Genomic DNA, 16700 nt, shown 5'->3' with positions numbered 1-16700 from the left:
CTCCCTGCATATGGCACGTGCTCCTCTCCTAATCTATACTAAAGAGCACATGATGTAAGAGTTAGAGGTGCTCTGGAGGTCCTCTTATGTTCAAAGATGGGAACTATCAATCCCCACTGGAGCCTTAGAGCAAAGAGACTTGGCTTGCAGATTTTAAATTTTTGTACTGCTTTTTGGCCCTGATGGCAAGAATTTGTGAGCTGGCTCTAAGTGCTCAGTCTTCTCAGTTAGCAGTCTTCTGTTTACTAGCTTAGCACTGACAACTCCATATTTTGTAAGGGTTTTCAAACCTTCAGGCATTAAAGTCTGAAGCTGGTCCGTGGCTCTTCTGTGTGCTGTCACCAGTAGCCATTCGTCCCACACCTTGCTGTGGTCTTTTCATTCCCCTTCCAGCTCTGGATTCTAATCTATAAAACTAAAAGAGCCCTGTGCATTGTGGGGCTAAAATGACTGAATTTGATTTCAACTCTGTAGGTTAGCAGAGTTCGCTGGGAAGTTTTGCTGATCTTGTTTGTGGTATCAGCAGAGTAGGAATGATTCCTGTCCTCACAGGACTGGTGCTTTAGCAGTCATGGTCTGTGGAGCCAGGAGTTGGCATGCTACAAGTATATGTGCCCATTACTAAGGAACAAGTGCTGGACAACATGACTCACTAGTACTACTGGAATAAGGGGCTGCCCTCTGGCACTCAAGTTCTGGAGAAACTGAACAGGCTGGGCTATAAGATATTGGGCTCCATTGAGAGAAAGCATGAGACTCCCTACCCCTTGTTGGTGCCTGCTGGCCAGATACTGGCATACAGAAGGATGAGCTAGCAGCAGAATAACAGCAAATAAAAAGACAAGGCTCCTGCATCACTAAGGTCTGTCAGATGATTCTGGGCCAGAAGGCTGAAGATTTGATGCTCCAACGTTCAGTAGTATAGGGGCTTTTCAGATGTTCAGCGGTCTCTATAAATTGGCTAAGTTTTAGAAGCTATGCTTAGTGATTCCCATAACTTTAATTAGCTCAGTCATTCTGGATTTCTGATGGGGTTGAAGACCTATAGTCTCATAACCAATCCTGGCTATTTACTTTGAGAGAAAAGATCTGAGTAGATGGTTTTCAGCTGACATTCATTCTAAAGCCAAAAGGTCAGGATCAAAAGTAAGTGTTTTAGTTAGAAGAGATGACAGAGGTTCTGGTTAGTCAACAGAATGATGGACTGGGTATTAGGACTATCTTGTACCTCACTGGTACAATTAGGAATAAGTATGCTCTAATTGTATTTTGAGAGAAAAGTTCTACTTTAACAGGAAGAGTGATATGTAGGAGGAGCTAAGTGGGAAGGAGTACTGAGAGGAAGAGGTGGAACAAGGAGAGAAGATGAAGAAGAGGAGAAGCTAGGTGATGAGAGAGAGAAAGAGAGAGGGGGCATGGAGGCAGATGTTCACATGTCTCCACCAGTCAAAGATAGTTTTTATATCTAGGTTGGGTATTGGGTTACGCTTCTGATTGAGCATTACCAAACTTATAAATCCTTTGATTAACATTTTAAAAAATCGTATAAAAGCAAAAAGGAAAGGGGGGCATGGGACAGGGGTGTTCTAGGGAGGGGAAATGTGGAAAGGGGATGGCATCTTAAATGTAAATAAAATATAAAATAAAAAAAAAGATGTTACCATGTAAAAATGAAAATATTCTAATAAAGAAAGGCATACATAAAGATAAAAAAAAAAAAGACAAGGCAAATCTCTTACATTCTAAGTGTGACAATGCATATGAAACAAACTTAATGAAAGGCTTAGAGTATGTAGCTCCGACACTAGGAAGGACAGAATAGAGATGAGGGACCAACCAGCACAGGAAGTTCAATAATCAGCTACTACAACTAGTTTCCAGATAAGGAAACTTAGGCTAGGATAGGTAAGTGGGGGCACATAGTTTACCATAGCTTTAGACCCCAGAACTCTTTGAAATACCTCTTTATGCTGTGTTCAAATGGAAAATTTAAGACTGTACTTTTTAGCCTGGCAGTGGTGGCATACACCTTTAATTCCAGCACTTGGGAGGCAGAGGCAGGCAGATTTCAGAATTTGAGGCCAGCCTGGTCTACAGATGGAGTTTCAGGACAGCCCAGACTACACAGAGAAAACCCTGTCTCAAACAATGAAACAAAATAAAAAGAATGTGCTTTCATACTGAGTGCTGTCTAGTAGGGCTTAGGGTTATCCATCTCACACTTGGAGACTATACAGTGCAATGAGTTCTGCATCAAAGAACAACTTAAGATGCTTAATGCAACATGAAGTCTTTGGGTATGAAGAAGGCAGACAGTGAGGAAACCAGGCCTCTTCCTGACTGATATGGCTTTAAATTGAACACAGGAAGCCTGGAGAGAGTTGGAGATGTCTGAGAATTCTGTGGAGTGAGAAGCAAGGGATAAAGGAAAACCTCCTAGAAATAGCCGTTACAGCAGCTGTAAGCCGTGACAAGACTCAGTTTACATCATCAAGTAACAGACCTAACCTTGTTATGCAGCCACCAGCAAAGGAGGACAGAGGCTAAGACTAGGCCAAGGAGGCTGCAGAGAGCAGCCCACAGGGAGTGGGGGTGGAGGGGTGGGGGCAGTACTTTGTCTGCTAGAGGCAGTCTTGGTGTTGAACAGGCTAACACTGACAGTGCTCCAACTCAGCCTTTCAGGTCTGGCTCCAAATCCAGGTCCTCAGACACTGAAGGCACTGAAGGAATGAACATACAAAATTTAGCAATGACACTGGTACTTAAGTAACCTGAGTGACACTAAATAAGCTCTGTCTGACAGGTGTGTCACCTATGTGTTAATAACTAGGTGAGCTTTGAGAGACAACTGGAGGTATTCTTAGGTTATAGAGCTAGAAAAATAGGCATATCTATGTGTGTGGCAGGGCAGGAATTCAGCACCAGGCGTGGAGATTCCAAACCTAAATCTCTACCACTTAACTCTATTCTCAGAGAAGTAAGAAATAGTACCATGTGACTTTCAGGAGGACAGGTCTTTGTTGTCCATGTGACCTGTCTACCATGTGGACTGCCAGTGTGTACTACTTGTACACTGGGTGAGAGTTGATGATTGCCCAGTGACTGTCTAGCCTTGCTTCCAGGGGCTGCCTTCTAAGTAGCTTCTGATCATGCCATCATCCTGCTTATGTCTCCACAGCGCATGTTAGAGTGCCCTTGCTCTGCAGAGCACTTCCCAAGTGTTTTGGACATCTGTTGGTTGAGTTTGGTACAGTGAGGAGAGGCCAGGTCGGGTGCCACAGCATCTTGTCCCCACGGGTGCTCCTGTGGGGTTTCTAGAACATAGGTACATACACATTAACCCTCGTCCCTTCTTAAGATGGTTCTAGATAAGTATTTTTTAGCAATCCTATGGATATGATAGACTACCACAATATAATTATTAAGATTTTTTAATGGATGTATCTATCATAGGTAGAAATGAAAATGAAATTTCTTAGTAACAGGGTTTTTTTTGTGTGTGAACTACTTATTTATGTATATATGTGAGTACACTGTAGCTGTCTTCAGATACACCAGAAGAGTGCATCAGATCCCATTATAGATGGTTGTTAGCTACCATGTGGTTGCTGGGAATTGACTTCAGGATCTCTGGAAGAACAGTCAGTGCTCTTAACCACTGAACCACATCTCTAGACCCTTAGTAACACTTTTAAATGAGCTCTTTAGAATACTTGCCAGTGCATGATAGTATGATGGATGACTTTATGCTTCTCAGTTTACTATTAGGATACCATGGTGACCTAATGATTATTAAAAATAATAATTAGAGGTGTGCTCTGAAGATGGCAGCAGCTGCGGGAAGGTTGCTCTGGTGTTCGGTTGCTCGTCATGCGAGTGTTATTTCCCAGAGTATTTCTGCCTTCACAGTTCTTAGGCCTGTTGCTTCTAGAAGCACCTATTTGACAGACATACTGTGGTCTGCCTCTGCACAAGCAAAGTCTCCCTTTAGCACTAGTTCCTCCTTCCACACCCCCGCTGTCACCCAGCATGCGCCCTATTTTATAAAGGTACTGCTGTTGTCAATGGGGAAATACTTGATGCTTTTCTTCTACCCTTTGGATTTCACATTTGTGTGTCCTACAGAAATTGTTGCTTTCAGTGACAAAGCAAATGAATTTCATGATGTAAACTGTGAAGTAGTTGCAGTTTCAGTGTATTCCCACTTCAGTCATCTTGCTTAGATCAACACACCAAGAAAGAATGGTGGTTTGGGCCACATGAACATCACGCTGTTGTCGGATATAACTAAGCAGATACAGAGTGCTATTGGAAAGCACTGGCATTGCACTCAGAGGTCTCTTCATCATTGACCCTAATGGTGTCGTCAAGCACCTGAGTGTCAACGACCTTCCAGTAGGCCGCAGTGTGGAAGAAACATTTCATTTGGTAAAGGCGGTCCAGTTTGTGGAGACCCATGGAGAAGTCTGCCCAGCCAACTGGACACCAGAGTCCCCGACAATCAAGCCAAGTCCAACAGCTTCCGAAGAGTACTTTGAACAGGTCCATCAGTAGGCCATCCTATGTCTGCTGTTCACCCAAAGCTTCTCGGGCCAAAATAGAGCCCCAGATGGAATCCTTCCAAAGCCCTGAAGATTATTTATAGAATGGCAAAACCTCATTATACTTGTGTTTATAAGTACCGCTGCACAGGCTTTGTAATTTTAAGACAGGTTCAGGCTCTCTAAAGGTGGCTAGCTGCTTCCATAGCTGTGCTTACTAAGGAGTTCTTGATGGCTAACCAATTCTCCACAAGTGCTTGGTCCCCATTTCTTGGATCATGTCTTCAGAGGGTGAGCATTCTTCCCCTTAGCCTGCCTTGAACCTTGGTCTAGAGTGAAGTAGCACATAGCGGCAGTACTTAGTGAAATGAAGTAGCACATAGCACCAGCACTTAGTGAAAGCTTCTGATCAAGGTCCTGAAATTTCCTCTTGAATTTTTGTGAATTATGCTAAATTTCCCATTATTTCTTATTGTAGTTATCAACTCACAGTGTCCTTGTGTGTTCTGAGGTATTAGTGAGATATAATCATGAAGGACTATGTCTAATCCAGTGGTTTTTCTTTCTAAGACACCATAAGTAATTTTTTTTCTTCAAGTGCTGGATGTATAGCATAAAAATAAACATTAAAATATTTGCATTTTTGAAAGAAAAATATAACTAGAGTAGGTTCAATCTCTAGTACTATTTTTAAAACTGTGTATGGTAGTGGTGGTATGTGTTTCTGTGTGTCTCTGTGTGTGTGTGTGTGTGTGTGTATGTACGTGTGTACGTGTGTGTTCACACATGTAGGTAAAAACACATTAGCTAAGGAAAGAAAACAGAAACCTGGTCAGTAAAGCTTAATTTACACACAGGAAAGAGTAAGGCACTGTTTTTTTTTATGCTGCTTATATTTGAAAACATAGGTATTTTTATATATAAAGATATATACATATATTCTATGAGTGAATGATAGTATATTGTGTATTGTTTGTGTGTGTATATATATTGCTTTCATGTGTAACTAGTTGTATGTCTATGTAGTTTATTCGAACTAAAAGATAATATAAGTACCATGCTCACAGGTTGTCATGGCCATTCTGCAGGCCTGGAAAATGGTAGCCTATTTTAGAGGTTGAAAGGAGTTTGGTAAACAGTCCCCAGAGGATCCATGTTCTGCACTGGAGATAGCCCCAGGTTTGCAAGCAGTGACATAGGCTTGTTGTACAAGACAGTATGCGGCGTGTCAGCTGACACCCGTGTTAGTTTCAGTATCCTGGAGAAATGGACTATAATTGCGGACCTCATCACACCTTGACCATTATGGTAAGCAGACCTCAGTGATGGGATTGTGCAGTCTACCACTGTTGAACATATTGTCTGCCTGCTTTTTAGAGCTGTAAGTAAGAGGCAGCTGTCCTCTGACCTGTTTTCTCTTTTTCCTCTTAAAGACTGGGATAGTCTGCAGATAGAAAGTAACTGTGGGTAATTACAATTTATCTTCCTAACTGAAATCTGTTTCTTGTAACCAAAGCTCTGTAAAGGGGGCTTTTAAAAGAAAATACAAAAAAAGAATATCTACCATACTTTGCTGAGTCATTTTGAGTTTGGCGAATGGGTAAAGTTTATTTTTAGCCCTTGGAGGCTCAGAGCGGAGGCACGGGAACTTGGGTGGCTCTTCTGTGTGCATCTGGCCAGCTGTGTCCTTTCAAAGAGACAAAATCCAACCCAGACATAGCTTGTCCCTGAGTAAATCCAAAGTTTCTAAGAAACACTGTAAATCTTCTGTCCATTGTACAATATTTTTTCTATTTTCTTGCAAAAAAAATATGAGAATTTAGAATGAGTGAAAGATATGTACTTGTGCTATTTCAAGTGTACATTTTCTTTGAAGCTTGACTCATTTTATTCTCAGTATCAGATCCTTTCATGCCCCCTCTGTATGCACACGCCTGTGGAACTTTAGAAATGTATTCTCTCCTTGCACACTTGTCATCCTGGGCATTGAACTCAGGTTCTCTGCTTGGTGGCAAGTGTCTTTACTACCAGCTGAACCACCTCACTGGCCTCTTGCATTTCTTTATAGAAGTGTGGCTAGAGCTTCCATGTGTCTTTGAGCCTTTACCTGTGTTCTGTATTGCTCTTTCTGCTGGAGATGTGAGAGTTCACTTTTAAAAAGAAAAGGAAAGAGGAGGACAAGGAAGGGAAAAGGGAGGAAGACCTACTTTGTTTTCTTTAGGCTCTAATCTTCTAGAGACTAAGGAGGTTTTGTAACCCCTGTGTTAAGTTTGTATAAAACAATGATTGTAAATAATCCTGAGGTTGTTTTTGTGGGTGACTGACTTTTGTCCGATGATGGACACTTAGATCTTGCTTATTGAGCAAGACAGAAGCCTCTCTTGGAGACGCATTCACATTGCCACAATTTATAATTAAGTCCCACTTAGTGTCCTTCATTAGTAAGATGCTTACACTAGGTTAGCTTTACATGTGTTTAAGTTTAACTGTTTTTTAAACTCTGGGATTCATTTAAGAATTGGTAATGTATTCCTTTTGGAACATGGAAGACTTGCGGTCTTCGGTAGTAACCAAATGCCTGTCTCCTGCACTGGTGGTCAGCTGACTGTCTTCTGTCTCACACAGAGCTCTGGGATTGAGACCTTAGTGGAGGAGCTCTGCTGCAGACTGAAAGACCTACAGAGTGAGCAAGGTGAGCATGCTGGGCAGCCAGAGCCCGACAGGGTCCTTCAGTGTGGAGTATGTCACTAAGCCAGCATTCCTCAACACCCTCAGCTCTGCAAGAGGCTTTAGTGAAGTCCTTAGTGGCCACATAAGAAATTCCTGCTCCAGAAGAGGGCTGTAATCCACGGGTATCTTCTCTGACTTCACTCGAGTGTTTTGGGTAGGCCAACTTGCCAGGCGTTTTCAGTCATTTAGGTTCCTAAGTGCTCTGCAGGAACTCAGGAACTCTAAAACCCTGTGTCTGTCCTTGTCCATTGTGCAGCATACACTCTTGAAGCCTTCCGTTAAGGGCCACCCTTATTTTTAATTTAAGGCAGTATCCTGGGCAAAGTTCAGTGAATACTCTTTGTTTCTGTTGGTGCTGAAGCACAGAATGTGCTTACCTACATGGTATGTCACAGATCTGACTGTAATGAGAAGTTTTCTTTACAGATCAGTATTAATCAAAATGAGTTAATACAAAGTCTGTGAGTCAGAATTTTGTGAGAAAATATTTTTGGAGTCTGAGCAGATGTTCACTCCTTCTGGTCTAATTAATAAGTGCACAGGGAACATTGGGCTCTCAGCTAAGAGCCTCCACAGTGTGGCATCATGTTGAGATAGAGGACTCTCACTCAGCCTGCTCCTGGTGAATATGTAGGTTAGCCAGAGAGGGCCGTCTGCACACTCAGTGAGTCAGTGCTTACTAAAGACACACCCCTGCATGGAGTTCTCTCTGTAAGCCAGAAGCCTGTGTCATCTGATGAAAATTACTTGACAAATGTTTTAAAGTTTGGTGTTTATTAACTGGATATATATTAACTTTTTCTGAATTTTTGTCTTATAACAGAAGAGAAGATTCACAAAAAGTTAGAGGGTTCTCCTTCTCCAGAGGCAGAATTGTCCCCTACAGCAAAGGATCAAGTGGAAATGTATGTAAAACTATACTCAGTCTGAAGTAATTATTGTTAAAACCAGTCTCGTTACTGCCAGCCACATGGTTTCCATTTCTATCATCTGTGTGGTTTCTTAGCTCAGAAAACACATGAATGCTTAGGTGCTTCATTCATAGTGAGAGTGCAAAAGTGAGTGAAAGGGTCTAATTGTCTACTGTGTCTGTAGTCAGTGTGTGAGGTGAAGGAAGCAGGTTGGCTGCTCTTTACTGCAGCGCTCGCAGCAGTGCTTGCAGCGTGACTGGAACTGACACAGAGTCGGAGACAGCTGTGAGAGATCATGAGCATCCTGTACACAGACAAGAAAACTGATTTACATTATCCCACAGAAGACCTGCCCAGACTTGTTCCCTGTGTCTTTGGTTCATCTGTTGTGAGTGATTAATATTAAAATCATCTCTACTATAAACAGACTTCCTTGTTATACATTATATTTTAATCTTCTGAATCTCTAATCAAGAAAAAAATTGCATTCATTTGGTTATATTGTAAGTGACATTCTCAGTAGAAATTAGGAACAGAATAAAAAAGTACAAAACAGCGCATTAATCAATTTAATATCATTTACATGTGGAAGTGATAATAAAATTCTAATAAGTTATTAGAATTAATTTCACCTCCTTCTTCTTAGACTTCTAATATGACTGCTAGGATGTTGAAAATTATATATGGGATTAGAGAGATGATTCAGCAGTTGAGAGAACTCGCTACTCTTCCAGAGAACCTGAGTTCAGTTTCCAGCACCTGTGTCAAGTGGCTCATAACCACTTATCACTTATCACTCCAGCTCCAGGGAATTCATTTTCTTCTGGCCTTCTTGGCTAATCTCACTCACAGGCAACACACACACACGTAAATAAAGTTAATTTTTAAAGAGAAAATTATCTGTAAAGCTTTTAATAATTTGTACTATACAGCCTTAATACAGATAGTTACACTCAGCACCTTTGGAAACATAGCCTTTGCCACTTAATCTGTGGCCTTAATGTTGCGACTGGACGCACATACCCTCAAGAGGCAGCAGAGCTTTAGACATCCTTTGGGGTTCTAGTCTGCTCTCAAATCTTCAAAAATTGCTATTTTTTTCTAACAAGTCTCTTTCTCTTGTCTTCTAAGCATATTTAGGGGATTATGGTCCAATCAGGCTTCTATCCTGGAGCATAGCATGTGTGTAGGTCTCACCCCTCACAGTGTTCACTACACCACCTGTGATCCCTATCTCTGATTGCACCAGCATCCTCACTTATGACCAATTGAATATTATGATCCCTACCCCTTACCATTTCTGAGTACCTGCATAAATGCCAAGCTCCATGCTGTTGCCCTGATAATATAGCAGGAACAAGGGCATGGAATGGGTGATGGTCTGACTCATTTTTTTGTCCTTTATTTCTGCTTGTGAGGTGGACTCTTCTTACTCCTGCTTGGAGCCACTGCAAGGTTATGTAATGGCCCGAAAGGTCCCTAGAAAATAAGCAGCAGAGCAGGTTCAGACTTGGGAAAATAGTCAGAGCTGTATTCCTGAGTCATCTGCTGAGCGACTTTCAGAACCACTCATTCCCACTGTTCATAACTGTGAGGTTCTTATGTGCTCACTGTTTCAGAGGGAGGAAAAAGACTAAAGTATCAGATAGTAAGCTTAATGTCACAAGCACTGTATGTGACCAAGATGATGAGATTCAAGTTCAGGCATTTCCTGTTAGCCCAGTACATCCTTCCTATTACATTGTTTTTGTCATTTCTTCCTAGATGAAGTTGAAGCTTTGATGACAAATCTTACGTATTTTCATAGTATTTGCATAGTGCCTCTCACAGTCCAAGCAGTGCTGAAGTGCTCGGTGTAGGGACTAATTTTAATACACAGCACAGTTTACTGTTTGGTAATTCATTTCAAATTACCGCTTTCTTGATAGTGTGAACGCTGACACCAGCGAGCTGAAGTGCTGCCTCTCAGGTTGGCGTCACTGTCTTTGTATAGATGGTGACTGTAAAATGTGGCTTGCTTTTGAACTCTTCCTCTGTTTTGCAGGTACTATGAAGCATTTCCACCACTTTCTGAGAAACCAGTTTGCCTGCAAGAGATCATGACCGTGTGGAACAAGTCCAAACCCTGTTCTTACTCTAGCTCCTCTTCGTCATCCACAGCCCCACCAGCAAGCACAGATACATCTTCTCCAAAGGACTGCAACAGTGAGAGTGAAGCCGTCAGAGAAAGAAGCAGTGCCGCCTCCATCCCCATGCACGAGAAAGCCCAAAGCAGGAGCAGACACGAGAAGGAAAACAAGTTGAGCAACAGTACCATTGAAGAAAAGCCTGCCTTGTACAAAAAGCAGATCCGACACAAACCTGAAGGGAAGATTCGCCCTCGCTCATGGTCATCCGGCTCTAGTGAAGCAGGCTCAAGTTCAAGTGGTAATCAGGGAGAATTAAAAGCATCCATGAAGTATGTTAAAGTCAGACACAAGGCACGAGAAATTCGAAACAAAAAAGGGCGGAATGGGCAAAGCAGGCAGTCCCTGAAGCATTGTGGGAAGGCAGAGAGAGGAGTCCATGCAGGCAGCGGAGGCAGCAGCAGCAGCAGCAGCAGCAGCAATGGGTCCATCAGGCAGCTGTGCAAGCGGGGTAAAAGACCAGCAAAGGACATGGGAAGGAGCGACTCTGGGAACACTGCAGCGAAAGACCTGTCTCTGGAGAGTAGAAACAACAGAGAGTACAAAGAAGAGCCACTGTGGTACACGGAGCCCATTGCCGAGTATTTTGTTCCTCTGAGTAGAAAGAGCAAACTAGAAACCACATACCGAAACAGGGAAGATACAAGTGCTCTGACAGCAGAGGCAGTGGAAGACCTGTCTGACTCTGTGCGTGGTCTGTGTATCAGCAACAGTAATATCCATAGAACATACCTCGCAGCAGGTACTTTCATTGATGGTCATTTTGTAGAAATGCCTGCAGTTATAAACGAGGATATTGACCTCGCTGGGACCTCATTATGTTCTCTACCAGAGGACAATAAATATCTGGATGATATTCATCTGTCAGAACTAACACACTTCTATGAAGTGGATATTGATCAATCCATGTTGGATCCTGGTGCCTCAGAAACAATGCAAGGAGAAAGTCGGATTTTGAATATGATTCGACAAAAAAGCAAGGAGAATACAGATTTTGAGGCAGAATGTTGCATAGTGTTAGATGGTATGGAGTTGCAAGGGGAACGTGCAATATGGACAGATTCTACCAGCTCTGTGGGTGCTGAGGGCTTCTTCCTGCAAGACCTTGGCAACCTGGCTCAGTTTTGGGAGTGTTGTTCATCTAGTTCTGGTGATGCTGATGGAGAGAGTTTTGGAGGAGACTCTCCAGTTAGACTCTCGCCTATCTTGGACAGCACGATACTCAGTTCACACATGCTTGCTGGCAATCAAGAGCCCTTTTCCAATATTAATGAAGGATCTGGTATAAACTCTTGTTTTTCAGTATTTGAAGTGCAATGCAGTAATTCTGTTTTACCATTTTCTTTTGAAACACTCAACTTGGGAAGTGAACATACAGATTCTAGTACTAATATGCTGGGGAAAACACAGTCTAGATTGCTAATATGGACCAAAAATAGTGCCTTTGAAGAAAACGAACACTGTTCTAATCTTTCAACAAGAACTTGTAGTCCGTGGTCCCATTCAGAAGAAGCACGCTCGGACAACGAGACGCTAAACATGCAGTTTGAAGAATCAACACAGTTTACTGCAGAAGATATTAATTATGTGGTTCCCAGAGTCTCGTCAGATTTTGTAGATGAAGAACTTCTAGATTTTTTGCAGGATGAAACTCGCCAGCAAAACAGTAGAACTTTAGGAGAAATTCCTACATTAGTTTTCAAAAAAAGATCTAAGCTAGAATCTGTGTGTGGTATTCAGCTAGAACAAAAGGCAGAAAGCAAGAACTTTGAAACTACACAAGCATGTAGTGAAAGCAGTCCACATGGAGATGGCTACAGCTCAGGGGTTATTAAAGACATTTGGACAAAGATGGTAGATAGGAGTTCTGTGGCTGCAGTAGAGACAGAGAGAACTGGGGACGAGTTGTTTTCCACAGATGTAAATAACTACTGCTGCTGTTTGGACACTGAGGCTAAGATGGAAGCCCTTCAAGAGCCTAGTAGGGCTGTGCAGAGATCAGAGTATCATCTCTGGGAGGGACAGAAGGAGAACATGGAGAAAAGAGCTTTTGTCTCTAGGGAGCTGTCCAAGGTGGATGGTGGCGATTACACCACACCCTCTAAACCTTGGGATGTGGCCCAAGATAAAGAGAACACATTCATTCTTGGAGGAGTTTATGGAGAGCTCAAAACGTTCAACAGTGATGGGGAGTGGGCAGTTGTACCACCTGGTCACACAAAAGGGAGCTTGCTACAGTGTGCAGCCTCTGATGTGGTGACAATCGCTGGTACAGATGTCTTTATGACCCCTGGAAACAGCTTTGCTCCTGGTCACAGGCAGCTCTGGAAGCCCTTCGTGTCATTTGAACAGAATGACATGCCGAAGAGCGGGGAAAATGGATTAAACAAGGGGTTTTCTTTTATCTTCCATGAAGACTTGCTAGGAGCCTGCAGTAACTTTCAAGTTGAAGATCCTGGGCTTGAATACTCATTCTCTTCCTTTGACCTAAGCAACCCCTTCTCACAAGTTCTCCATGTAGAGTGCTCATTTGAACCAGAAGGGATTGCATCTTTTAGCCCCAGTTTCAAGCCGAAATCAATCCTCTGCTCTGATTCAGACAGTGAGGTTTTTCACCCGAGAATATGTGGTGTCGACAGGACACAGTACAGGGCTATTCGAATCTCTCCCCGAACTCACTTTCGCCCAATTTCTGCATCTGAACTATCCCCTGGAGGAGGAAGTGAGTCAGAATTTGAATCTGAAAAAGATGAAGCAAATATTCCCATTCCTTCTCAAGTTGATGTATTTGAAGACCCACAAGCAGATCTCAAACCTTTAGAAGAAGATGCAGAGAAAGAAGGTCACTTCTATGGAAAGTTAGAGCTGGAGTCTGGGAAGTTTCTGCCCAGGTTAAAAAAATCTGGAATGGAGAAAAGTGCTCAGACATCACTGGATTCCCAGGAGGAGGCAGCTGGGATTCTGCCAGTAGGAAAACAGAGTCAGTGTTTAGAATGTAACTTTAATGAATCTCTGGAAATAAATTTAGAAAGCTCAGCAGCAAACTGTAAAATAATGACACAATGTGAAGAGGAAATGAATGATTTTTGCAGTTGCAAAGCAGGTTGTCAGTTCCCTGCTTGTGAAGATAATCCAGTTTCTTCAGGACAACTGGAAGAGGTATGTGTCAGTATTGAATAAGGGATTTGATCAGACACTAACGAAAGGCAGCCTTATCAGACAAGAAAAGTGGGACCGAATTACTGGGAAATTAAAAAATTTTAGTACTTAAAGTTCTTAGTTTACATTTAAGGGCTTAAAATGGATTTGCTATTTACAGATTAGAAGTAAATAATTGACTGTGCATGGAAAAGAACTTGAGGATGTGAAGTTCTTCTGTAACATGCGTGCAGTGTGAATAAAGCATAAGGCCTGTGTGTAAACATTTATCTTGCAAAGTCAGGGAGCCAGAAGGTAGCTGTGAGTGAAGAATGGTGATAAGTTTTATTATAGTTGTGTGTGTTCCACGTAAATTATTTTACATCTGGACACTGTTCTCTAAAGTGTGTTGTGGTTCATGTATGAAGGGACCAAGTGAAAGGAAATATCTTCTCGGTGCTCGGTGAGGAGGGGCTCTGGGTGGGGAGCTTTGTGTGGAACTGCTAGGTGATGTAGTGTCAGCAGTTTTGTTAATGGAGTCACCATTCCCCTTGAGTGTGTTTCTAGGAAGTCCCTTGAAGTTAAATTGACTACACCAGAACGGACACAGCAATAAGCTGTTCCACGGAACAAAGCAGAGCTGCCTGCCCACTTTATTTGATGATTCGTTGACATAGCAGTGCCTGGCTTTTTTTCAGAAGCAGGCTGTTAAACAGTGTTGGAGACAGTCACAAGTCATAACCACCCGATGCAGATGGATATGTGTTGTCCTTCCTCTCATCTGCCCTGCTCACTGGCTCCCACCCATTCTGTGAGGCCCTCAGATCTACCTTCTTCACAGTACCTCCCGAAGTCCTGCTCAGTCCTCGTTCCACTTCATATCAGAATTAATTCTCCCTTTTCTTAATTTACCTGCACTCTCAGCCTCTTTTTGTAATTGTATTTTGTCTCATGAGTTTTTTGCCTTCTGCCTTTTTCTTTTGGGGAGGAGGGTGGTATGTGGCTATTGGCTTCTATAGCTGGGCACTGTGCACTGACTCATTGGAGGCAGAGCGCCTAGAAGTTCAACTGCTTGCCTTTGGATGGTTGCAAAAGCCTCAGGGGAACTTGAGGATTGCTGCTCTAGTTAGCATGCTCCTTGGTCTATAACAGGCCAAGTTTAATCCCATGGAATCCCTGAAATCTGAACTGTTAAGGAGAACCCAGCAATGTTGTTAGCCTTTATGTGTTGTTGTGTTGCCCCCATTTTCCTCCTTAAATGTTCCTTTATGTACTTTGTATTTCACCTGGTTCCAGATTGGGAAGAAAGAAAATGAGGAAAGAAGCAAGATTCTACCTACTACTACCATATTCCTTCGCTTTCTAGTATGTTGATGTATTTCTGTGTTCTCAGATTTGGGATTTTTTATTTTTTTGAGAGGTCTAGCTTGCTGCAGACTTGTGGGGACATCTTGAGAGTATGGGTGCTATCATGCTGTCAGTATCACTGCAGGTTGGAGCTCACTTCATAGGCTGGCTTGAGGAACAGAGTTGAGAGTGGCTTGAAGGAATAGTTTGGGACCAGGATGAGGCAAGGACCTGTGTCTATCTACCCATTGTAATCCCCAGGTCAGTTATGAGGAGTTCCTAAGACTGCTTCCACTTAGGCAAAGGCCTTCTGGTTCAGTGCAAGAGAATGAAAAGAGAATTTTCCTTAGAATTAGCATTTAGAGCCTTGGAAGGACTAGGGTTTACTTAAAGGTTGAGTCAAATTGAGCAGACATTTGGATGCCTATTATGTGCCTGTCACTAAGGGGGAACCTTAATGCATGGGGTGTCGTCCTTGTCTGTAAGAAGTTCAGTGTAGGCGAGAAGCCGAGTTTGTAAATCTCATAACTCATCTAAAATGGGCTGTTCATATGAGGTTACAGGAGGGCATACTCACAGTGATGGCTACTCCCACTAGCCCTCATTAGTACTAGTTGTGGTAAGCCCTCCAAAAGTATTCTCTACCTAGTATATTTCCCTTTTACCTGAAATGGCCCTTATTGTAATCACCCTTACCTTTTATTTCTCATATACTGTTCCATGTAAGGTTTCACCACACAGGTTTCTTATCTTTTAGGACATGAGGGCCAGTGTAGCTGTGGGTGATGTGGTAGGTGGAGCAGTTCAAATGAGCCCTGGAGGCTATGGGAACTCACCAGGACCATCCCAGGGTGTGGACACTGCAGGTGTATTGAGCACACTGGACACGTAGGGGCAGAAGGAGGTAGGCCATGCAGGGAGAAGGCCAGCTAGAGAACCTGAACTGCAGAGGTGTGTTGGTTGGGTACTGAAAACAGCTCATCCAGTTATAGCTAAAGGCAAAAACTAGCACAGAGAGCACCCCCCATATGTCTCATGCACAGAAATATGGCATGGGTCTTATTTCTCTTGGACTCTTAATTGCCTCTTCTCTTGGACTTTTAATTGCCTGTTCCAAAAGCCATTTGAACATAGAAAGCCAGATTCTTAGTTCCTATCTTGAAGGACTTTGCAGTCCTGTTGAGGAGATAAGCTCATTTTGTCCCAGGAGTATTACACTGGGAAGGTCAGCAACCCTGGAGGCTGGAGAGGGAGCAAAGGTCATTCTGGCTTGTGGCACACATCCCTCCTGTACAGGTTTGTCAGTGTTGTCCTACCAGACAGCCACAGAGACTGATTTCCTCACCTGATAGCTAGGAATGTTCAAAAAGAGGCTGACCCTGTCCCAAAGTGAGGATCAGACAGCACTCTCCTGGCTCTGTGCCTCCAGAAGTAGAGAGCAACAGCAAGCCCTAACTGGTCTCCAGTGGATGCTTTCTTATGTACACTAAGAGAGGTCTACAGAACACTTTCTCTGCCATTTGTGACCCAGTGATGAAGAATGACCTGATGAAGAATGACTCGTAGGAAAGGGGCACTGGACCCCAATGAAAGGAAACCTCAGCACCTTCCTTTTCAGCAGAAGTAGACTGTTTAGTGGGAGTGTGAACTATGGAGTCTTTATCCCTTCACTGCCAGCTTCTGAAGAACTTCCAAGAATTGCTAAAACATCTGTGGTCAGTCTTTTTGGATGTAGTCTGTGCCTTCCTCCCTTTTCATTGTCCTGGTCATTGCATGTGTGGAGCGTCCTCTGCCCAGTACTGTTGCAGGTGCTGGGATCACCAGCTCTGAGCCTGTGTGGAGTCTTC

General features: G+C 42.9%; 1 protein-coding gene and 1 pseudogene across 7 annotated transcripts in view; both read left to right on the top strand.

Moving 5' to 3' along the window:
- The window catches only part of Kiaa0232 (KIAA0232 ortholog), a 66195-nt gene that overhangs the window by 39721 nt on the left and 9774 nt on the right, over nt 1-16700 (top strand). For 4 of the 7 annotated variants that reach the window (XM_076938392.1, XM_076938393.1, XM_076938391.1 and 1 more), the window contains exons 4-7: nt 7167-7233; nt 8095-8176; nt 10227-13527; nt 14803-14871. In XM_076938392.1, the coding sequence (XP_076794507.1) occupies nt 7167-7233; nt 8095-8176; nt 10227-13527; nt 14803-14871 (3519 nt within the window). The remainder of the gene's footprint in view (nt 1-7166; nt 7234-8094; nt 8177-10226; nt 13528-14802; nt 14872-16700) is intronic. The other 3 variants (XM_076938395.1, XM_034508264.2, XM_034508265.2) reach the window with 1 other exon arrangement.
- Nucleotides 1588-5447, top strand: LOC143443085 (thioredoxin-dependent peroxide reductase, mitochondrial pseudogene; annotated as a pseudogene).

This window comes from Arvicanthis niloticus, chromosome 7 (genome assembly GCF_011762505.2).
Source record: "Arvicanthis niloticus isolate mArvNil1 chromosome 7, mArvNil1.pat.X, whole genome shotgun sequence".
Classification (NCBI taxonomy): Eukaryota; Metazoa; Chordata; class Mammalia; order Rodentia; family Muridae; genus Arvicanthis; species Arvicanthis niloticus.
Note: the sequence above shows the minus strand (reverse complement) of the source record. Positions and strands in the feature narration are given on the sequence as shown.